The 24,267-nt window shown below is 38.7% G+C and overlaps 1 protein-coding gene across 9 annotated transcripts in view; it reads left to right on the top strand.

The window, feature by feature from the left end:
- The window catches only part of SRPK2 (SRSF protein kinase 2), a 204,352-nt gene that overhangs the window by 131,375 nt on the left and 48,710 nt on the right, over window positions 1-24,267 (top strand). For all 9 annotated transcript variants that reach the window (XM_045510499.2, XM_010946685.3, XM_010946683.3 and 6 more), the window contains one exon: window positions 1,066-1,217. In XM_045510499.2, coding sequence (XP_045366455.1) covers window positions 1,066-1,217 — 152 coding nt within the window. The remainder of the gene's footprint in view (window positions 1-1,065; window positions 1,218-24,267) is intronic.

Below are 24,267 nucleotides of genomic sequence, written 5' to 3'. Positions count from 1 at the left end.
GAGAGTGCCTCTGGGAGCAATCCATCATCCTAACCTCCTTGCCCCTAGGTATCTGTTCCCTCCCCACTTTTTACCCTCAGAGAAGTGGCCAGCTCTGGGAGAATAGCAGTGGTCCCATTGTTAGGGCAGCTTGCTGCTCAAGGGAGCTTCTGCATACAGTTGAGACTTTAGGTTCAAGATTCTCTATTGGGAGAGACATGGTTAGAAATAGCAGTTATATTTTTTAAGTGAGAGCGTGATTTTGTAAAATTGCATTATGAAGGTCTTATTTCTAAGCAAATGTATTTAATATGTGCTTGAATTATTCTAGATATCTGAAAAGGTTTACTTCTGTAACTTCTTAAGTTTTTTGTTTATTTTTAGTATTATTGCTTTTTCTATCTTCTGTAAAAAAAAAAAAGCATACTATACATTTAGCCTTCCTGTGATAATTAAAGATGACCACTGCAAAACTTGCATTGTATGAATTATATTTACATTTTACTACAGTGGGTGTTTTCTTTGTTTAATTTCCAATTTGGGGCAGTGTCCTTAATAAGCAAAGTTGATAACTGAATTCCTTAATGAAAATAATCATGTATCATTTACAGTACATATTAATCAGCTTTTATGAATTATCTAGGAACCTAACCGCATTCCTCCTGTTTCTATGGGAATAGGAATTCTGATTTTAAAATAATGGAAAGTAAGCCCCTTCATAAGTCCAGGGTTGTTTTCATCTGTCTTTTTATAATCTCTGTGGGATGTGTTCTAACTAATAAAGCTGTGTATCATGGGGAATGGGATACTCTCTTACTTCACTTACATTTCATAGTATCAGAACTTGAGAAATACTAAAGGTCTGAGTGAAGATGTGCCTGAAAAAATATTCCTCAGTCAATAAAGGTAGTTCTCCCCCACCCTTCTCAGCTTGTAAAAGTGGATGAAGTAATGTTAATCAGCATCTCTTCTTAGTGTGTGGCAAGTCGTTCCCCCCCTGCCCCCATATTGAGAAACTCTCAAGTGTGTCCATAATAATGCAAGATTTACTTCTAAGTAAATGGGAATTTTCCTCCTCTGTTTCAGGCCGGAGCCTCAGCAGAAAGCTCCCTTGGTTCCTCCACCGCCGCCGCCTCCACCGCCACCACCTCTGCCCGACCCTACTCCCCCAGAGCCAGAGGAGGAGATCCTGGGATCAGACGATGAGGAGCAGGAGGACCCCGCAGACTACTGCAAAGGTGATGTACTTGCCTTGCTGGGCCCCCTGTGATTTGTTGGAGGAAGAAACAGGAAGGTTAATGATGCCAGCTGCTCAGTGTTTATTAAGTTGGTGTCAATATCATTTAAAATTTTTAGCTCATTAAGTATATAGAATGATATCAGAGAATGTAATAGATATCAGAAGGAAAATTTGTAAGAGATAGGAAATATACACATATGTATATACATACTCTGGGTACTTTCAAGAGAATTTAAATCTGTTGATAGAATTAAAGATAGTATAAAATAGGACAATTAAAGTTAAAAACATAATAAGCCATCTCAGACAAGCATAGAAAATAGAGGGTGCCAGACTCCTAAGCGGAGCCAATTTAACTGCATTGGACTGTAAGTTTTGTGGCTGCTAAGACTGACAAGGAACTGTTCCTTTCTCTGCGTAGCACTGAATTTCATTGTCTGTGGAGAGAAAGCCTGCCCATTTATTTGCAGAGGCAGACTTTTCCCTGGCAGTGTACTCAATGAAAAAGACATTCTGTAGGTTCTGCCATTGTGTGACATAGTGGATTGTGTTTTCAGCTGTGATTTCACAGAATGCATAAAAATTATTCAAATGGAGTTTCCTTGTATTGATGCTTCATAAAGACCAAGGCTACATAGCTAGCTAGACTCCTGAAAGGCAAGCGTGTCATGTCATGTCATGTGATGGCTGTTGAGAATATGATCCAGACTCTGTGCAGACCCGACTCTGAGAATCTAGGAGAAAGGAAAGGCGATCCATTGGGCTGCCTCTTTGTTATTTTACTCATTTGGACTCTGATTGCCTCTAGCAGAAAAGTATCACACTCCGGAATTCTTAGCTTCTGAACAGTTGATGAGACATTTATTTGCTACAAATTAAGGAAACTATAAATCAGATTCTATACAGGCAAAGAATAGATGGCAGGAGATGCACACATGTTCAGGCCATGAAGCATTAATGAATCTTTGGCTCTGTTGGATCTTAGTATCAATTTATCTAGTTACTGCAGGCCATTTGTGTGTTGTTTTAGGAACAGTGTACTTTTTAGTTAACTGTTAAGTGGAAAAGGAAATCATTCTGCTATGAAAGTTTAAGAAGTAATCTTTCACTCTAACCTGATTCTTCCATGGGTGTGGATTTCTACACATAGAATCAGTGTCTTCCTTAGGAAATGAAATATTGATCTTTAGCATTTGTATGAGTTGTGATGATGACCCCAAAGGTCAGAAGATTCAGAGACAGTTTGGAAGGATGAAAAGAAGATGTTTTTCATTCTCCCTCTTAACCTGCATTTCTTGGTTTGGAAATAAAATTATTTGAAGAGGAAATAAGGACAATTGGCTTTTGATTTTGCTGCTTAGGCCAAAGCATTGTGTTGGTCTGAAGGAACCGTTCTTTTCTGTAAATAGGCTCCATCATGCTGGAATGAGAACTTTGTCTCACACCTGGTTCTTCACTATGTGGTCAGGAGATTTAGTAACCATACCCTTATCTCTTTACCACCTCTGTGTGTTACCAGTAGATGTAACCAGTGTCCAGGTTCTTGTCCCGTCCCAGAAAGAATTCAGAGACAGGACTTGGAGGTTAAGAAAGTAAAGTGAGGATTTATTAAGGGATAGATGTACACTCTCAAGGGGAGAGAGGGCAGGCTCAGGTGAGTAGCTGCCCTGAGTTTCTCTGGTAAGTTGGTTACATAGAGTGTAAAAGTGAATGGGTGGAATATTCATTGGGGAGGGACGAGTTTGGGGTCGTATTCCCTGAGGGGTACTTCTAATCTGCAAGGCTAATTTTATGGAAATAAGGGCATAATGAGCAAAAGGTTACATTCTGACGCTGGAGATTCCTGCCTTGTTCCATCTTTCTTTGTCGACCTCCAGACTGCTCATCACCCCACAGGGTGTGACTGCTTATCAGCCCAGAGGTTCCTGCTTTTTTCCCTCTGCCCTGGGACCCCTGGTGCTTACATGATGTAGGGTTTCCTGCACTTGGCCTGTGTCCTACTTTCTCTGTTCATATCTAGCTATCTGCTTGTTGTAACATGTGGATCAGCACAGTAGACCCCTCGGACTGATGTATATAGGGGTATGATTGAAGGTTTCCCCAGTCAGGGTTGATTCTAGGTAACTGTTCACTCTAAACATCTTGGAATATAAAGGTGAGCCTCACTAAGACATGTTGGAGATGGTAAAGTTCTTTTCTTGCGCACACGCCTACACACACACACACACACACACACACACACACACACACACACACACAGAGCTTGAGTAGGTAACGTGGGCCTCTAGTCAGCATTACATGTGACAGATGCCTTACTCTATGAATATAGACCATAACAATTTAAGATAACTGACATAAATGTGTTCGAGGAGCCTGTGGAATTATTGAGGAATATTTGGGAAAAGAACTCTGGAATTTCCTCCCCCTCCCCTCACCCTCATGAATGGAATAGAATAGATAACTTTCCCTTCAGAGACAGTTGAGTTTAAGTTACCAACATGACGCTTTATCACGTCTGAGTACTTTAGTACATTTTGCCTGCAGTCAAGCACATTCTCCTGTGTAACCACAAGGCAGCTGTCAGGGTCAGGATCAGGAAGTTAGCGTGGATGTAGTTCTGCCGTTCATTACTCAGGCTGCATTACTCAGTATTGCTGTTTATGTAAAACTGATCCATTGCAGAATCACATAGCATGTTGTTTTCTTCTTCCTTTAATGTGGAATAGTTCCTTAGTCTTTTCTTGGCTTTCATGACTTTGACGTTTTTGAAGATTATAGGCCAATTATTTTGTATAATGTTTCTCAGTTTGGAATGTCAAAAAAGTGTTGTTCTGTGAGAAGTGTTCTTTTCCTTGCCTCCTATCAGGTGGTACAGGGTTTTGATTTACACCATACAATTGATGTCCATCACTTGTTTATGGTGGTGTCTGCCAGGTATCTGGGCCATAAAGTTAACCTCTCCCCCTGGTAATTAATAAGTATTTTATTGATAGTTACACTGAGGCTTTGTAAATATCCCTTTGTCAAGAATTTACTTCTTCCTCTGCTTTCTTTCTCTCCCTCTGTCCTATCTATCCCTCCCTTCCCTCTGTCTGTCTACCTCAGATGGGCTCATTCGTGGATTTCTCTATTATTCAGTGGCTTATAATCAGTTACTCTCCTTGTTTTTTTGGATGCTTAGATTATCCCGAATTTAACCTTGGGGGTCCCTTCTGGTTGATTCTGTGTCCCTTTGAAAAGTTCCTGTCATTCTTTAAACCCTTTCTTTTAAATAAGATATTCCTGGTTCATCTTGTATTTTTCCCTAATCAGCTCTTTCCCCAGGAACTCTGGTTCCTTTTAGTGGAGAACAGTATTTAGAAAACAAGATCTGGGCGTTAAGTGTGATTATTACTATTGGGGTGTCATTGCTTCCAGATCTCTTAGCACAGAGCTAGGGACAGACAGACAGACAGACACACACACACATACACACACACACTCTTTTATGTTTATATATATTCTATATATTTATTTCTGTTTTTATTGTGAATGTTTTAAAATCCACAAGTTTAATATGATATCTCATTTCACTCTTACCAGGGGATTCAGCCAGTTTTCTCCTTATTTTATCTGTAGATTCTTTCTTTGACTGTAAGTGACTAGGCCATCCTCATTATGTTTACATATTTGATTCATTTCCTTGTATGTAATGAGTCACCAGTTTCTGTCACTACTATTTTTGACATTTCTCCCCTTTCCTCATTACCTAGCTTGTGCTCAGACATCTTTCATTGCTTGATGCTATTTAACGGCTGTGGACTGAATTGTTCAGGAAGTGGGAAGGGGAGCGATGGCTTTCACAGTCTAGGGGTATGTTTTACTTAGTCTTTTGAGGTGTCTTGTCTGTCTTGTCATATCACCTTTCATTTTCTTTGACTTCATTCCTGGGGAACCTCTGCCTTACCAGCCGCTTTGCAGTACTCCCAAAGTTAAATAAAACATCAACAAAACCAAAATACACCACATCTTTTCTCTCTCTTCACAGGGGACATTTTTGTTCACCATAGGGATTATGTATTTGGGGGGCAGAGTGTGGCAGATCACCTGGAATCCCATCCCCCAGCAGTAGCTGCAGTGAGCATTTGGATCCTTGACATTCTGAATCGTTCATGACCAACCAAATTGTGTCTTAAGTTTTTTCCTTCTTTTGACTTCTTTACCTTTTTAAGTCTTTCCTTATTCAAAATTTGTGAAACTTCTGCCTGTTTAACAGAAGGGCCACTATTTAAAGTTCTCGTACTGCTAACGTGTTGTTCATTGCTCTTTTCTACTGGCCGTAGCCGTCTCTGTGGACTGGGGCTCTCCTTTTCCTTTCTTTGCAGCCAGCATGTTCCTGCCTACGAGTCCAGGCAGAGTATGGACTTTGGAGTCTGAAAGACCTTGGTTCAAAACCTGGCCTAATCACTTCCCAGTTCTGTATCCTCGGATGCAAGTTCCTTTTGCTTTAGGCTTTAGTTTTTGCATCTTTGATACAATGTAATCTTCCTATATAATGTAATACATAACAGCATCTACCACCTACAATTTTAAGAAGAATAAAGTTAGATAAATTTGTGAAGTAGGTCATACTACCCAGTACAGAGAAGATTCTTAAGGAATAAATTTCTTACTTCAGTCCTGTCTTTGTTCCATTATTCTCTTCCCAGGTGTGTCCCCATCTATACTTCCACGCTGCACCCATTCACGCTGGCCCCCTTAGTGGTCTTAGCTACCTTGCTTGTGGTGGGCTTGTTTCCCTGGTCTCTGCACTGCTTTTTCTCCCTGTTTTTTTGACGTTACCTCTGATCAGTTGTCTGAGGCACGAACTGTAGCAGCCAGCTGTGTGGTTAATTTAAACTATTGCTTCCAAGCTGATAACAGGGATCAGGCACAGGGTCAGCCTGTAAACAGATAGTTCCAGGAGGCCCTTGTGTAATACTTGCTCGCTTTGTGAGTTTTGCTCTTTGTCAAGGCAAAACGTCCTCCTCTGGGGAGATTTTAGTCTAATGTTGGTTTTCAGAGTGTGACCTGTACCACCTGCATCAAAACGTTTCAGGGCTACACTCTCAATATTGAGGTGGCATCCTTGGGAGTAGGACTCAGACTCCAAGTATTTAACAAGTTCACGAGGTGTTTTTTCTGTACACTGAAACTAGGATAGGCTTGCCACCTAGTTTCATGAACCATTCCTCTCAGTCTTCAAAGCTATAACTAAGAGAAGTGACCCTTCCCTTCACTTCACACTGTTTGACTGATTCGCTGTGTCAGGGGAATTACTGCTTTGAATTCCCTTATGTTCCAAAATCTTCCCAGAACTGTCAGCACATACTTGCTTCAAGGACGAGAAAATGGTGAAAGTAGGAACATTGCTTTGGTATATCATGCTGTCTGCACCGACTGACTCCTTGGAGATCCTGTTTTGTGGCTCTCCTAAGTCATTTTTAGCTAAGTTGGCACCTTGTATGGTTTATCACTGGAGACATCGATTTCATCATAGTTGTGGTCTGACTTGGCACTGAAACATGTGTCATTTACTTGTGCATTCTTTGAATCCCTAATCATATCTTACTTAGGCCCCTTCCTCTATTGCCCACAGTAGTATCCACCCCACCCACCCCCCATAGCTCCGATCACAGTGTATCATCATACATTTTGTTCTGTGTTTCTTTGTGATCACCTCAGTCTGAAAGATTTCCTGTGGGCGAGGGCTGTATGTTTTGTTAACCCCATTGCATTTGAACCATCCACTGTGCAGTAAGTGGTTTTGACTGGATAAAGGAATTGTGCCTAGAGTTAAGCTTTACCTGAGGGATAGACAGTGCTGATGTTATCTGTGTGTCTGAGAAGGCACGTCAGAGTGAGGAGGTTGACGGGCTTGCTATGAGGGACACAAATGAGAGTACAGATCCTTCATTTCTGCTTTAAAGTTTCTTGAAATCATCCATAATGCCCCAGAGCTCTTAGATGTTATGCATGTCTGACTGGCATTCAGATGATTTTCTGTGGGAATTTAGGAGTATCTTCTTTAAAACATGGGATAAATAATATAAATCCTTGCACATTAGAAAAATGTCAGATGACTTTCTTATACACAAATTGCCTTTGTAATAAGTCTCAACATTTAATGTTGGTGGCTGTAAGCTCTCATTGGTTTTATTTCCCTCCCCAGAATCTGTGACTTAAGACCATTTTAAACTTCAGGTTTTTTTTTTTTTTTTTAAAGGAAAAAAGCAATGTGTCTTACACAAAGTTGCCTTAGAAATGATGTCATGTAGCTCAAGTATTTTATAGAAATGTGGTCTTTAGTTTCCATTCTTTTTGGTAAGAAGAGGTAACCTTTATTCATTCTTGGTTCTTCTCCTTAAAACCACTAACGCTGCATGCCTGCTTACACAGTGTTTTTAAAATTAGTTGGTTTATCTGGCTTTCTTGAAGCCTTGAGAAGAGACTCTGCTGATCTATATGAAGAAAATAGGAGATTCTCAAGAGGACTTTTTTGCATAAGCCCTCGTTACCTTTCTTTCCCGGAGACTGAGGAGATTCAGACACCTGTTGGGCCTGTTGCTGTGTGCGCCACTACTAGCAAGGGTATTTATTGATTTAGTGATCACTAAGCTTGAGTTAGCATAACTGTTGAATTCTTTGAGACTTTCTTCCATGTTAAGTGTTGTGTCTCACCACAGAGAATGTGAAGGTAAATGAGGAACAGCCCCTACTTTTTAGAAGTTCATGGCCTCGTAGACTTTGCCCCGAGAACGTGAGCCTTGCCTGTCTTGCTTCCTGCCCTGTCACTCACACCGAGAGAGAGCAGGCTATGCCTAGTGAATGTGGAGTGAATGAATGGACTAGGTTAAGAAGCTACTTGCCTTTCTTCACCTTTACTGTGTGGTTAACTAGTTATAAGAGGAGAAAAGGGAAGGTTTGTGAGGACTTAAAAGGAATGAGAGTGTACTTGGTTAGAGGTTAAAGAAAAGGCTCCATGGGAAATGTGCAGGGCCTTACCTGTTAAGAATAATTGGACTCAGGGAAAATCCTGGAGCCTGGGAGAGGTGTCTCTGAGAAGCTTTTGCTCTCCTAACAGACAGGCATGCTGTAGGTTAGGTTGAAGAGTAATTTGGGAGCATCATGGAGAGGACAAATGAGGATAAGAAATTTGTACATGAAGTAAATTAGAACATCATCTAGAAATACAGTTTTTAAAAACATGAAGAAAGGCAGAATAGGAAAAGAACCCTTGTGGTGTGATCACCTCTCTTTAAAAAATTTGTTTGGAGCAAAAGAACTGTACTAAAACGTCAGCAGTAAGGTGTGGCGTTGGGGTGGAGGTTTCTTTCTGTACTTTCATGTCTAGTTGCTGCAGCACCGTTTGTTGGAAAGACTCACCTTTACCTGTGGAATTGCCTGGTGCCTTTGTAAATAAATTCACTGTATGTATGAAGGCCTATTTTTGGACTCTTCTTTGTTCCATTCCTCTTTTGGTCTGTTCATGCTCTCACTGCCTTGATTTGTGTGGCTTTATATAGTCCATCTTGATTTGGGCAGTGGATGTCCTCCAACTTTGTGCTTTTCTTCCAGAATGGATTTTGACTTGATAGTCCTTTGCATTTATGTATAATTTCAGCATCAGCTTATACATACAATTTTTTTAGACATGTCTTTAATAATACTGAATCTTCTGATCCATTGTAGGGGAGCAAAATCTGCCACCCCAAAAACCTCTTGGGCATGTGGATTATTTGGAGCTGAAAAAGCCCAAAAGACTAAGAAAGAAGCTTTGACTTTTCTCCTAAATTCCTAATAGAATTTAGCTAGAGGGAATGTTACCTGACAAGAATAGAGCTATCACCAGCATCTGCAGAGAACATGGGCTGGGGATGTGGGGGAAGCTCAGCAGAGCCTAAAAATCAGAGTTCACTCTGTGTCCCACTGTGTCTGTGTAGCCCAGCAGACATCTACCTACCAAGCATTTGCTCTGTGTGAAAGGCCTTCCTTTCCCTGTAAAGTCCCAGACTGCTACCCACAATGTCTTCTTTTGTCTTCAGCTGAAGATCTTATGTAAGGTGAGGGTTTCAGACATTTTGGAGAGTTACTCAGTTTTGCTGGGTTTCTTCCATGTATACAGTATATGTCATTAAACTTTTGTTTGATTTTCTCCTGTCAGTCTGTCTCATGTCACTTTAATTCTTAGAACAGCCTAGAAAAGTAGAGGAAATTTCTTCCTCCCTGACACCACTAACATGTCTGTGTTCATTTAATTTCTCTTAATAGTACTTCTGTGTTTTCTTTGTAGAAGTCTTGCTCATAGTTAAACTTTCTCCTCTTGTTTTTTTGATGCTGTATTTAATGGCAGTTTTTTTTAAATGATACATAGAAATATAATTGATTCATTGATCATGTATCCTGTAACTATGCTAAATTTATTTACTAATTCCATTAGTGTGTGTGAGTTTAGGTTTTTGTTTTTTTGGATTTTCTGCACACAGAATCATCATTTCACTGCAGAGAGTGTTCTTTTCCTTAGCATGCTTTGTTTCTTGCTTCATGCTTCTTTCTGTGCACACAGTTGAGTAAAGGTGGTAAAATTAGACATCCTTGTCCTGTTTTTGGTGTTAGAGTAAATGTGTAGATTTATTAAAAGATAACTTTCTCAGTTTGTGATGGATCCCATAGGTTTAAAAAAAGGAAAAGCATTAAGGCTTACAAAAAGAGAAGTAGAATGTCTTCACAACGTGGGAGTAGGGAAAGACTTTGTAGAGTGTATAAGAAGTATTAAGTGTGAGATTAAAAAAATTTTTTAACTAAATTTCAACAAAACAAAATATTTTACTGATTAAGAGACATTTTTAAAAATGGAAAGACCAGCTTCAGAGTAGTAGAAAATAATTGCAGTATATATTGTTGACAAAGAACATGACTGAGAGACTACATCAGGATGCTTTTGAGATTTTGGAGACATATTCTTTGTATTGATTAGGGCATATACATTTGTCAAGTATTAGGGAATTGTGTATCTAGTTTGTAGGATTTCTCTCTCTTATTTGTTTGTCTTTTATTTGTTTTCTGCATTGAGCATGTATTTCTTTGTAAACAGAAAACAAATTTTAAAAAAGAAAAGCTTAGCAGTGAGGAACCACTGCAGATTTTGAACAAGGAAGCGCTGTGTTTAAGGAAGATTAATGTAAAATATTGAATGACTAGATTCAGACATAGATATATGTATATCTATACATATAAAGGCAAAGACTAAAGCAAACAGCATCACAGAGGTAGCATCTTTATCATTTGACAAACTATTGGGCTAAGAGAGGGCAACAATAAGAAAAATTCCGAGTCTTGAATCCTGGGGTGACTGGAAGTAGAGTAGTGCCTTCTGGGCATCATTAAAAAAAAAAAAAAAGAACTCTGAATTTTGAAACTACTTGTCATTTCCTCTTAGTTTTGGATGTTGTGTGGCTATTAAGTGTGCAGCTTGTCTTTAACAGTTGAACAAGAATTTATGGCATGCATTCTGTGTCCTAACTTCACCGCAGCATTATTCTATGTCATTTTTTTTCTGGGCTATTTTTTCTTTATCCCAGTTTCCTTCTAATTTTGTATCTTGTATTGTGGTTTTAAAAACTGCCTCAGTTCTTTACTGAAAAAAAGTGGGTTGAGTAGTGTTAACAGAAACAGTGTAATTACAGTTGGTCTGGGGAAATATTGATGAGTTTGACTTTATTAATTTGAGATTAAAGAAACTGATGGAGAACCAAGAAGGCAGCTAGAGATATGAATCTGGGGCACAAAAGAGAGGACAAGCTGATGGTGTAGTAAAGAATTTAATGTTGCCCAAAGAGATCTGGCCTTTGCTCTAAACTCCTTGGTGGTAATCTCTAAGCTCTTGGAATGTCTGTCTGATAAGTATCCTTTTTACCTGGGCCTTGGCCCCCTCAGGGTAATCTTACAGTGTGATCTGTGCCTCATGGGGGCTTTTGGAGGGCGTGGAGCATGAGGTTTGTCATGTTGCCAGTCAACCATGTCTACATAACGGAGCCCTAACAAAAACTCTGGACTCCGAGGCTTGGGTGAACTTCTGTGATTGGCAATATCATCTGTGCTTTGTCATGTGTCATTAACTGGAGGAATCAACACTGTCCACTGGGAGAGGACAGTTGGATGCTCCATATTGGGGCCCCTCCTTGATTCTGCCCCATGGGTCTCTTCCCTTGACTGTCTGTAGCCCCTGTGCTGTTGTCAGCTATCACCACAAGTATATCACCTTGTGTGTGTTCTGTGAGTTCTTCTCACAAATTATTAATTACTGGGATGGAACACAGTGTCCAGAACCTCCAAACCTACAGCTGGTGTCTGGACTCTGCATTCTGTCAGAAGTGAGACTGTTCCAAACCTTACACAAGTATTACAGATTTGATGTGAAATCAGGTCACATGAGGAGGAGTGTTCAGTGAGTAGAGGAAGTGCAGGGAGATTGTTCAGTGACAAGCCTTTGAGAAATTCCGTGGGACACAAGTGAGAAAATAAGCACAAGTGGAAGAACAGACAGAACAGACAGGGAGGCAGGAGAGCAACCAAAGGCATGGGTTCAGTTGACACGGAGCAGATTGAGGAACCGAGAAGATGCCAGCTCCGAGAAGATGGCTCTGTTATTCTGAATGAAAAAAAAAATCCTGAACATACTTAGTTGTCTGACCTAAGTTTTTCATTTTGGAGGTGTAGATTGGGTCTTGCTTGCAGTCACTTTAAATGTCAGTGGTTCTTGTCCCCACCTGTTAGCCTCCTGTATCCTCTGCCTTTTTGGATCTGGACTTCTTCAAAGGAGGTGCCTCAGGACCTGGCCAGATTCACCATGTGATGTCTGTCATGATCTTTCCTGCTTCCTGCTCCCATGGTGCTGCGAGTACCCCCTATGAGGGTGCTCTTGTCCATGCCACCAGGGCTGTCCCTGCTTACTCAGCACCAGAGCAGGACTGTGTGGCACAGGTAGTGAGAGAGGCCAGGCCAGACGCCTCCCAGTCTGCAGTCTGTCACCCAGGAGTGCACAGCACTGACTGTGCCATGCACCTTAGCATGTCCTTTATGGTTGGTTCCTCTTTCTGTCCCCCAGCCCTCCGCCCGCTGGTCTACACCACTGGTCCTTGGAGTCTGGTTTCAGAAAGAGTCCACAGTCAGTGTGATGGCTTTGCTTTCACTCATTTTCTGTCTCATCCTCTCCCTGTCCCCGTCCCCCCCATCCCCTTACGGACTCACTGGAGCATAAAATGCCGTCCGTCTCCTAGCCCTAAATGAAAACACTCCTGTAAATCATTTCTTGCACTCTGGCTCCTTGGGACTATCCAGTTACCTAGGCAGGCCCAGGCATGTTTGATTCGTATTTGGCATCTAGGTAGTATTCAAAAAATATTTACATACAGAACCTGGTAATGGGACAAGTTTTGGAATAATTTATTCTCTTTCTTTGTTAAAATGTATTTTTACTGAGATATAATTGACATATTGTACAAGTTTTAAAGTGTACATTGTGTAAGTTAAGTTGTCCATTTGATATGTTGTATATTGCAAGATGATTGCCACTGTGCATCTCTGTCAGGTCATGGAATTTTCATTTCTTTTTTTTGTGGTGAGAACAGTTAAGATCTCATCTCTTAGCAACATTGAAGTTTATATTACATCATTGTTGTCTATGTTTTAGCCTTTATTTTTCACCTGAGGCTAGTTTAAAAAAAAAAAGGACTGTGTTCTTAGGTTCTTTATCCAGATTTCTCTCCTTCATACTGATGTTCTGGATTGGTTAGAATCATGGTGATTTTTCTGTCTCTCTATATTAGGTCCTATTTCAAACTGAAATAGAAGATTAAAGTGAAATAAAGTTTCAGGTCTTGTTGGAGTTTTGGGGTTATTTTATATTGACTAAGAAAGAGTAATTGAAAATTTGCTGGGTTTTTCCTCATACAGTTTATTTTTTATCGATTACATAAGGATCACCCCTTTAAATGGTTTTTAATACATTCACAGAATTGTGCAACTACTACCACTATCTAATTCCTGAACGTTTTTATCACTTTAACAAGGAGATACATATTCATTAGCAGTCAATCCCCACTCCTCCCTCTTCTTGGTCCCTGACAACCACTAATCTACTTTCTGTCTCTATAGATTTGCTTATTCTGGACATTTCATATAAATAGAATTATATAGTCTGTGGCCTTTTTTGGCTGGCTTTTTTTTTTTTTTTTCCTTAACACGTTTTCAGGTTTTATTCATGTTGGGTGGTTTCTACTTTTGGGCTATTTTGAATGTGCTGCTATGAACATTTGTATATGAGCTTTTGAGTGGACATATGTTTTCATTTCTCAGGGGTATATACCTAGGAGAAGAATTGTTGGGTTATATTGTAACTCCATGATTAACTTGAGGAAATGCCAGACTGTTTTTCCAAAGCAGCTACATCACTATGTATTTCTTCCAGCATTATATGAGGGTTACAGTTTCTCTACATTGTCGTTAACATTTGTTACTCTTTTATTTTAGCCATCCTCATGCATTTGATGTGGTGTCTCATTGTGATTTTGTTTTTGATGATGTTGCATCTTTTCATGTGCCTACTGACCATTTATGTATCTTCAGAGTTGCTGGGGTGTGCGTGTGTGTGTGTGTGTTCGTGTGCGTGCATGCGCACACCCACACACACGTTCTTATTGCTAAGGTTGTCATTTGTGATGACACATGTTGTTCCATTTCTGAGGATCCATGAGAGTTTTCCTTCAGTCCCAGTACCTGGGAAAATTGTGCCACTTCTGTCTCCTAATGTGTTATTAATGTTTTTAACACTATGGCTCTTACAGGGCTGTGATTTCCCTTATTTCTTTGTTGTCTTTCAATGCTAGGAATTACTGTGTGAATTGAGGTTCACGCCTGCATTTCTAAGTGATCTTAAATATTTCTATAGCTATTTATTTAAACTCTTATTTGCTAGATGAAAAAATTATTATAAAAGTGTACAAGGTAGAGTTAAAAAATTCAAACAAAATAGAGAGGAAGCAAAAAATAAAAATTCTCACTTTCTTTGTTTGATACTCTCTTCCATAGTCAGCTCCCCAAGGTGAATTAAAGGGGTTTAAAGTTTCAAAGATATCATCCTGGAAATTAATGTAGTATATGCATATCCACATATGTATAACTACCATAAATGAGACTGGTCCATGTGTGCTCTCTCATACTATGCTATTTTCATTCAGTAGTATCTGGGTATTATGTAGTCTCAGCTTTCATCATTGTAAGTAATGCCACTGGGAACTGCTTGTATTTTCACCTATGGGTTTGTCCTGAGCAATAAGGTGTAGCTGGGGTTATCTAGTTTGAAGCATAGCACATTTTCATTTTAAAACATGTTACCAGTTGCCCTCCAGAAAGATTATACTGATTTATACACTAACCAGAAGTACATGCATGTGGCTCCACATAGCACCACTGTCTTTACATGATGTCATCAATGATTTGTTGTATTTTACTCGTTTGATCATGAGTAGAACTGGCCATTTGTATTTAGTATTTTGATTGATTGATTGATTTGATGTATAGTTGATTTACAATGTTAAGTATTTTTTTTTTAATTGTGTACTTCATATTATTTTTGACCATTGGGTTTTAAAAACTTGCTTTTATTCTTTCTGTATCATGTAATCTTGTATTTGGTTTTTTAGAAGAGACTTAGTTTTTTTTATTATAATTTCATATCTTGATTATACTTTTCTTTGTACTTTTTATATACTAATTAAGATCATTTTACCTATTTGCTTTTTATTGATCCTGTCAGCAGCCTATTCAGCTCTATTTACTATACCACCCATATTCACTGTGAATATTTAAACCTGAATATCTCATCAGACTACCAAACTTCTTCCCTAGGACTACAGTAGTTTTTCCATTATTGTTAACACACTAAGATGGTGGTGTTCTTTCCAAGACTATTAGGTCTGAGGCATAAAAGGAGGAGCATTTTCAAGAAGGAAGGATTTAATAATAGCAGTATTGATGTAATCCGTAGTTTGAGGACGGTGAAGTCTAAGAAAGGGCCAGTGAGCTACCTGTGGCCGAGGGGAGGTCCCTAGAGACCCATCAGTTGGGGTCAGTGATGGATCATGCATATATCAAGGTGAGGACATACTGGAGAGACCATAACAGATTCTTTGGTGAAATTTAGCAGTGAAATGAAGAGGAGGTTATAGCTTGTAGGGGTGGGGGCCAGATACAGGCAGGAGAAAGTTGATTTTAAGACAGGATACCTGAGCATATTTCTAAGCAGAAGAGAAGAAATCTGCGGGAAGGTTGAAGGGCCAACTGGAAGGAATTAGGTGAGTGCTTTTTGGAGATAGTGGCATAATCTTGGAAAGATTGAGGGCACATTCTTTTTGCAGAACGATGGAGGAGGTTTTGTGTAACTGTTGCCATAAGCAGAATAAGGGCTGTTTTGGTTATTGTTGTGTAACGAGTTATCTCAAAACTTACCACCTTAAGCCAACTTTTAATTTTGCTTATGATTTTATGGATTAGGAATTTAGAAAGGGCAAAGCAGAAGGGGTTTGCCTCTTCATGATATCTGGGGCCTCCATTGAGACATCTCAAAGGCTTGAAATGACTATATGATGGAGGACTGGAATTGTCTGAAAGCTCATTAGTCTCCTGTCTGAGCCCTGGGCTAGAAGACTGAGACTGCCGACGGGAGTGCCTCTCTGTGTTCTTTCCACGTGTCTTGGCTTCCTTACATCATGGTGGCCTCGGGGTGTTCAGATGTCTTACCTACCATCTCAGAGTTCCAGAAGTAAACTCCTAACTTACTGAGTAGAAGCTGTTGTTGCCTTTTATGACTTAGCCTCAAAAATCACCCAGCCACTTCCACTACCTTCTGTTGGTTAGAAGCACATCAGAAACCACAGAGGAGGATTAGCATCCATTTCTTGTAGTAGAATGCAGGGTTCTGGAGAGCCAGTGGTTTGGGAGGTGCTATTGTAGCCTTCCTTGGATAATACAGTCTGCCAGAAGAATGACATAAGAAGTTAATAAAAGGACATTGAGAACTTCTAAGTATGTATAGTTATGTTTTGGTATAATCATTTACCCATTTTTCCCAGGACATAAACTCATTTAATACTCTTTTTGCCTGGCATAAATTATAAGACGTAAGCCTAAAGTCCACTGACTGTCTAAATTGCTATGTTGGGAGCCTACCAGCAGAGGACACACAAGTTGGTGCATGAGCTAGGCTTTCTGATGATGATTAAACCAGGAAGCATTAATTACTCTTGGATTGTAAAACTAGGTGTGGCTTTAGAATGAGGCTCAGAAATCAGTTCTGTTTTCCATATATGTGTCAAAGAGCTTTTATTTCCTGCATTTGTAGTCATTAACCTCTAAGATCTGTGTTTTCTTCCTATTTTTTGAATTCCTTTAGAACTAGTGAGAATTTGGATTATTCACAAAGACTTACTCATTTTTTACAAGACGTGTGACGAACACCAGGGAGCGTGCCTGTAGCTGTGTGGTTGGGTCAGACTTGCTATGTACTGTGTGATACACCCTTGTGCCTTAGTGAACAGTAGGAGCATAAAATAGCAATAGGTCTTGACTTACTAAAGGCGCTTGATCTTTCAGTTATATTCTGATGTCTGAGTGTTTGTAGTTACAGTGCTTGGTTTTAAATGACTAGGGAGCTGTTCCCAATATTCTTTTTATTTTAAAACTTTTTTGGTTACTAAAATACGTTGTGAAAGACATCTCAGTATTTCTCATGTATCTTCTATTTTCTGAGCCCTACTTTCGCCGAACTAAGACTTTCTCATTCTGAGATCAGTTGTCTCCCCAGTTCATAATTCAATATATTGTATTTTTGCTTACCCCAAACATAATTAAGTGAGAAATGAACTCCAAATCTTTGAGTACATATGAACAGTGTCCAAGTTCAGGTACTGAAGCTCATGTTAACTATGGAGATAACTCCCTTTTAAGATCTCAAATAATGTCTGTTTACTCTTCCTCTGCCTGCAAAGCAAGTAAGTGGAAGGCTGAGAACAAGAAAGAAAGACATAAAAACTAGGAAATCATTGCAAAAATCCCAGTAAACGTTGCAGCCTTAGCCTGCCTGATGTAGTCATTAAATTTTTGAGGCAAAGGAACAACCAAAATCAATGCAGAGGTATAGACATAAAGACAGATTGCATAAAAGGACAAAAGTACACCTGAGAAACTAACCCTGTATTAGTCCTCTGAAGTACTTACCTTTCAGTGTACTGGTAAGCAAGTATATTAACTGGGTTTTCAAATGGACTTTAAAGACTCTGTATTTAGTTTCCATAGACTATATTTTTTAATTTAACTGTAAATTTTATAACAATTTTAATGGAGCAGTGGTTTAGATTCTTCTCTCAAAGATAGTGAAGAGACCAATGGCTGTGACTGGCACTGTGTATTTAAGAAACAGTAGAAAGTGTTGGTAGTGGTGGTAGTGGATACCAAATGTGTCCAGTAACTGTCTTTAATTGTGAATTCCAAGATTTGTAGAGTATTAATATGCTCAAAATACTTTCAGTGAAAGAGAACACTTAGTTTTATGTATGAGGAAAAAAAATTTGTGACCCATGTTGGAAAGTCAAGTAAATCTCTAAACTTGGCCTCTTGAAAACAACCATTAGCCATTTATGATCTAGCATTAACTCCTGCGCATTTTAAGGACTCCTACCGAAGGTGCATTTAAAATGCTATGTTCCAAAGCATTCTCACTGGATTAAGAAATTATTCAGAAATGTTCTAGGTTATAGAATGCAGAGATTACCTTTTTAGATTCTGGCTTTCCCCTCCGGAGTGTGAGCTGCATTTCTGCTGTGGGCTCTTATCAATCTTGAGGGTCTTTTCTAAAAAGTGGAATTGTCAATATATTGATGTATTTTAGAAAAATGTTTGCATGTAGATGCCAAATTGCAGCACTGAAATGAGAAGAAATCTGTAGATTATTGATCATAAAAGCAGAAGAAATCCTTATTTTTACTTGATGCTGTCTAAAATCAGATTGCAATTTTGTAAACATGGAGCTACTTTTTGTGGATCCAGTGATTGCTGTATTCAGCATCTTACAGATATTATCACACCTTGATACCCTCATTACCAGTTTGCCTTAAATACAGCACATTTTAATTTTGCAGTGTAATAAAATACAATGTTTTAACTGTACAACACTTCGTAGCCGTGTTTTTGTATGATACGGCATTACATTTAGGTTATTAGTTCACTTTTTCCCACCTGGTCATTAGAGAAAGGGAAATCTTCTAAGGATATACTGTGTTGTTAAATTTCATCTTACAGTTGAGAATGAAAGTCTAAATTTGCACAACTCTCAAGGCTCTTCATAGTGTGATTCCAGTGTACTGTTCTTGTTTTCTTTCTCAGCATCAAACAGAACTATTTATTTTACCATAAACATGCCTTCTTGTTGTGATTTTCCTCATGCTATCTGTTCTTCCTTCTGGGCTTTTCGGTTAGAATATAGTATTAACTCAGAATTTAATTTTTGCCCGCATCTTAAACTGGTAAAACCTTTCCCACTTCTCCCTCCAGTCATACCAGGGAACAGAGGACAAGCGCCCACCCCCCGTCCCCCGTCCCTGTGTGTGTCTCTTTTATGTCTCATTCTCCCTCTCCCCCTCTTGCTTCCTCTTTTCCTCCTTCACGCTCTCAGTCTCGCTCAGGACAGGGACTTGTCTCCAGCCAGGAAAATTAGGAAATGCTTCCTCTGAAGGGGGCCTTGCTCAAGCTTCTCCTGATGGATAAGTGCTGTTCTTTGTATCCTAACACCTTGCATACTTGAGACATTTTACAAATAAATACAGAGCACAGTAGACAAGGTGAGGAAATTGTATAGTAGAAATAAAGTCAGATTAAGGTTGATACATAAAGATTTATTATGATTTATTAGATAAATCTGTGCAATTTGAAATTTTTGCAGATTTGCCTGTGAGTTCCTTAGTCATCAAAGCAAGGAGGGAAATACAGTTCTAAGATGGACAGTTTTCATAAGATGAAAACAGACTAGTCACTCTAAACAAGAGTGTTTTTTTCTGGTGTGAAAGATAAGTTTGCTACAAACCAAGACATTTCTGAGATTTACCTTTCTGGCAAACTAACAAATTAGTCGGCCACAGTTTCCTGGGTGCTGGCAGAAGACGTGACACTTTTGGGCCAGAGACAAAGGACTTTGTTACTCATAGCACCATAGGCAGCCTGGGCTCATGTTCATACTGGTTCCCCTCACCTGACCATATCCAGTAAGAGCTTATGCAGAGGCAGGCCCAGGTGGATACTCTGCACACTGTGGGTTTGTGTCATAGCTGAGGAACAACAAGGCCCAATCTTTTATCAGGGCCTGCAGCCAAATCTGCCAGCCTTTGTTCCTGAGGGAGGTATTTATTACATTTGACAGCCCTCTTCTCCAGAGGGAGGAGATAGTGTCTGTTTTCCAAGGCTGTTCATTTTAGAAACTTTTGGAAGATTTTCTGGAACAAAGACTGTCAGTGTCTCTGTTCAAAAGATTTACAGAAATATGTTTGCTTTGGATCTGGTTCTCTCATGAGGTTACAGTCAGGCTTTTAGCTGGGGCTGCCCTCAGCTGAAGGCTTGACTGGCTTGAAGGATCTTCTTCCCTGTTCCTGCTCACTCAGGTGGTCAGGTGGTTGTTGGGAGGTCTGGGTTCCTTGCCATGTGGTCCTCCTCACAGAGCTGATCACGGTAAGGCAGCCAGCTAAGCAGAAGGAGGGAGGGAGGGAGGGGAGAGCACCCAGAAGAGAAGCCAGTCTCTGTAAGATTGTGATAAGCCACGGCTTTATCTCTTGGGAGGTGACTTTAAACTTGAATGTTGAAAGTCTTGGATTCTCTTATAAGACTATTTTAATGTTTGCATAAACCATTAATAAAAAGGTGAATTAATTGTGATCATTTTGTAGTGTATAGAAATATTGAATCGTTATGTTGTGTATCTGGGACTAGTGTTGTGGGTCAGTTATACGTCATTAAAAAAGAAAAGAAAAAGGACAAGTTAATTTGTTTCTTTTCTTTTCCTTCCTTTCTTTTTTCGGCATTTGATAACTATAAATCATCATCTTACCTTTTGCTGATTGGGCTATGCTAATGATTTAGATTACACTTTGGATCAGTTAGTTTTACCATCTTAAATAGGTATAGGTAATAACACCCTTAACCCTGGTCTGCTGACTCATTATCTGTGCCATCAGTCACAGTGGGTTTGGGTAGTGGCAGAACAGTGGTGAACACTTATGTGGCAACTTAATATGTGCCCAGGTCTCGGTCTGAGAGAGTAAGGTACCCAGAGAAACAAATTTGCTCAGTGTCATGCAGCTAGTATATGCCGCTGCTGTGATTCAGTTCAGCATCCCTGAATTTAAACACAAATCTGTATAAGTAATTGGCAGGAGGCAAGGGCTTAAAATTATTTGTTGGCCTTTGTATTAACATTTCACGTGTTCAGGGTTTCTCATTCTACGTACTCTACTGAAATCCCTGTAGCCTGACTGCAAAAATTGTTTCTCCATCCATCCTATGTATCTTACAATCAAGTAGTTTTTGTTGTTACCTCTTTTAGGTCGTAGATAAATAGAAATCCTCTGTCTTGGGAGCATTTTCCTTTGCTCAGGTTTTCTCTCTAGAGTTCTCTCCCCTTCATTAATGTTACACTGAATACCTGGTGTAATAACAGAATAATTTCATTGAAGAGTTTTTAAGTAACAGTGATTGTTCTGATTGAATCTTCCCTAGTTTGAAGGGAGTTTTAACAGCTGTGTCATAGGCTTCATTGCTGCTTATTATTTTGATGGGTACTAGTGCTGTTTTTTTATGCCTTTATTCCTGTTGCCTTTTTATATTTAGCATTATTACTAATGTTTCTATTAAGGTGCATATGATCTGAATTATGCTTAGATTTCCACATTTTCAGTTGATACCACCTACAAGCATTTTTCACAACTGCTAAATGTGATGTGGCTCTCATAGTAGGAAATTTCTGTGTGATAAAATTTTAAAGCAGTAATTTTTTTCGTATTTGTTTTGTAACCTAAATTGTGGTTCTTAAAGACGAGTTGTGGAAAATTTTGTCATGAAGGTCAATTGTAGTAGATTCTCATGTACCATTGACAGACAAACCCATTTCCAGCTGCTCTCTTGTATTGAAAAATAGATACCATTTAAAATTGTAGTTTTTATTTTATTTCAGACTTTTACTGTTTTCATTCACAGCAATGTATACTTAATTCATACTGGAATCCTAGTCATAAAGAAAATGGGTCCCTATTTTAGCTGAAGGGTGAACACTAAATCATGGTAGAGTAAAAAGAGCACAGTGCTCAGAATCTGACAGAGCTCTATTCTAATCTTGACTCTAATGCTTTCTTCCTGGGTGACACTGGACTAGTGCACAAGCCCCAGTCCCTCCCACCCCAACACATGTTCCGTAGGAATGATAATAAAGTATCTCACTGTTTTTTGCTTTAAATGACATAAACATCACAAATCTAGAGTGGGCTTTGAGCAGACTTTTTATTTTCCCTCTTGGCCTCCTTTTTAGAGTTTATTTCAGAGGATTTGGGGTCCTGCACATTGCATTACTCAGAGCCTGTCTCCTTTGTCCCCCAGTGGTTGGTCCCTACCTTCTCAGTGGTTGCCTGATGTCCAGACAGCTCTTCTCACCAGCACACCTGTGGAATAAGTAAAGAGATGGGTTAAAAATGACATTCTTTTAGGGGGTAGGGAATAGCTCAGTGATAGAGCACATGCTTAGCATGCATGAGGTCATGGGTTCCATCCCCAGTATGTCCGATAAATAAATAAATAAAAAAAAATAAGTAAGTAAATATAATTATCCCCACAAAAAAACTCCCCAAAACCAAAAAAAAAATTCCTTTAAAAATGACATTGTTTTATTACTCTCAAACATAGAGAAATGTTGAAGGAATAATACAGTGAATCCTCATCCATTTTAGCATTGTTGAGGAATTGCTAATATTTTCTCTTACTTTATTATATACATGTATGGTGTATATGCATTTTTCTTTTGCTGAATTACCTAAAAAGAAGTTAAAATTATGGCATTTTGCCCCCCAAATCCTCAGCAGATGTCTAAGAAAAAGGTTATTCTCTTATTATATAACCATGATACCATTGTGTGACACTGAAGAAAATAAATAATTCCATAATGTCATCTAAAATTCCTTTCTTATTTAAATTTACCTAATTGTGTCAAAAAAAAAGGTCTGTTATACTTTTTCCCCTTTTTATATCTAGGACACAGTCAGCATTTACCTATAAGATTATTTATGTTTCTTAATTCCTTTTAATCTAGGAACCCGTCCCCTTTTCTTCACCAGTTCCATGGTGTTCACCAGTTGGTTTTTTATTTAGACTTTCACATTCTAGATTTGTCTGATTTTCTGTTTGATTTTTCATAATGTAATCTGTTTCTTGTCTCTGTACTTGCTGTAAACTTGAATTTATGTCTAGCCCCTTGATTACATTCAAGTTAAACACTTTTGGCAATAATGTTCTATAGGTAACGTTTTTCACCTTGCGTCATATGTTGTCTTGCCGTTGTCTCACTTAGTGAAACTGACATCGGCCAGATACCTCCATTATAAAGTCAATTTTCTACTTTGCAATTAGTAAGTTTTCTGTAGGGCTGTTCACTTGGCTCTGTACAAACTCTCTGTTCCTTTATAAGAATTTTACCTAAAAGTTTTATCATCCATGGATGATCTTTGGCCTAGTTAATCATATTGTGAGTTTAAAAAATGGTGATTTTTCTAATTCTGTCATTTCCTCCATTTATTAGCTAACATTCTTCCATGAGGAAATCCTCGGCACCCCCTCCCCTGCCTTCACCTCTTTGGTCCTGGATTTTGGTATCAGCATGGACTTAGAGATTCTTATTTATTCAATGTATTATAATCCATGTCAGTTATTTTTTTCAATGCTCAAAGTGTCCTAGATTTGGTCACTGGGACTCCTTCACTCTCTCTCCTTTTGGTATAAATGACCACATTTATCTGAGTTGTTTCTTGCTTTCTGGTACGGCATAGTATCCAAGGCTAACCTTAAACTTTCTCTAATTCAGGAATGGAACCAGCAGTTTTCCTAAGGCAGCTGGTTCCTCTTTTAGAGAATGCCATATGGAGGTGTGTGTGTGTGTGTGTAGATTTGTGTAGATACATTTGTAGGAACGTATGTATGTGTAGTAGATAGTTTTATCATTACAAAGACTTATTTCTAGGCTCTTTCACAACACTGTGAGGAAATTACTATTTTAAATCAGTTTACAATATTTCCAGTTAGTATTTAACTATATAGGTTTTTTAAAACTTTAATTCTTCTGTATTTAAAATCTAAATTCCTTAATAACATTACTATATTTACCTATTTGCTTTGTCTTGTAGTATATAAATGGGATATTTCACAATATATTTAGTAATATTAACAGTAGACCTGTTGGGTTAAAATTTAAGATTTCTTTGCAGTTCCTTGTGTTTGTTGCATGCATCCTACAACTTAATAATCTACTTAAGTTCTTTCATGAAAATAAAAAGATTGGTTATATATGTCACATATATAAATGAAGGGAGGTGACAATCAGTATATGCATAATGGTAAGTCATCAAAATTTTTCATTGATTTCTCTGCATATCATGTTTCTGTTCCCACTTTATCAGATCATTTTAAGGTGTGGTTAGTATTAGCTGAGTTGCGGCATGTGTAACCAGGGAGGAATTAATATTTAGAATATAGAGGGAATATTTACAGAATGACAATAAAATAACAAATAGCACATTAGAAAAAAATGGGGATAATCACCGGAGAGATATCACAAGAGAAATCACAAGAGAAAACATGAGTAGCCACAGTAAACATAAAAAATGATGCTCAACCTCATTTTTAATAAATGCAAAATGAAACTGAATTACAGGGGCTTATCAGTTACATGC

This window comes from Camelus bactrianus, chromosome 7 (assembly GCF_048773025.1).
Source record: "Camelus bactrianus isolate YW-2024 breed Bactrian camel chromosome 7, ASM4877302v1, whole genome shotgun sequence".
In the NCBI taxonomy this organism is placed as follows: domain Eukaryota; kingdom Metazoa; phylum Chordata; class Mammalia; order Artiodactyla; family Camelidae; genus Camelus; species Camelus bactrianus.
This window is presented reverse-complemented; position numbering and strand designations above follow the sequence as displayed.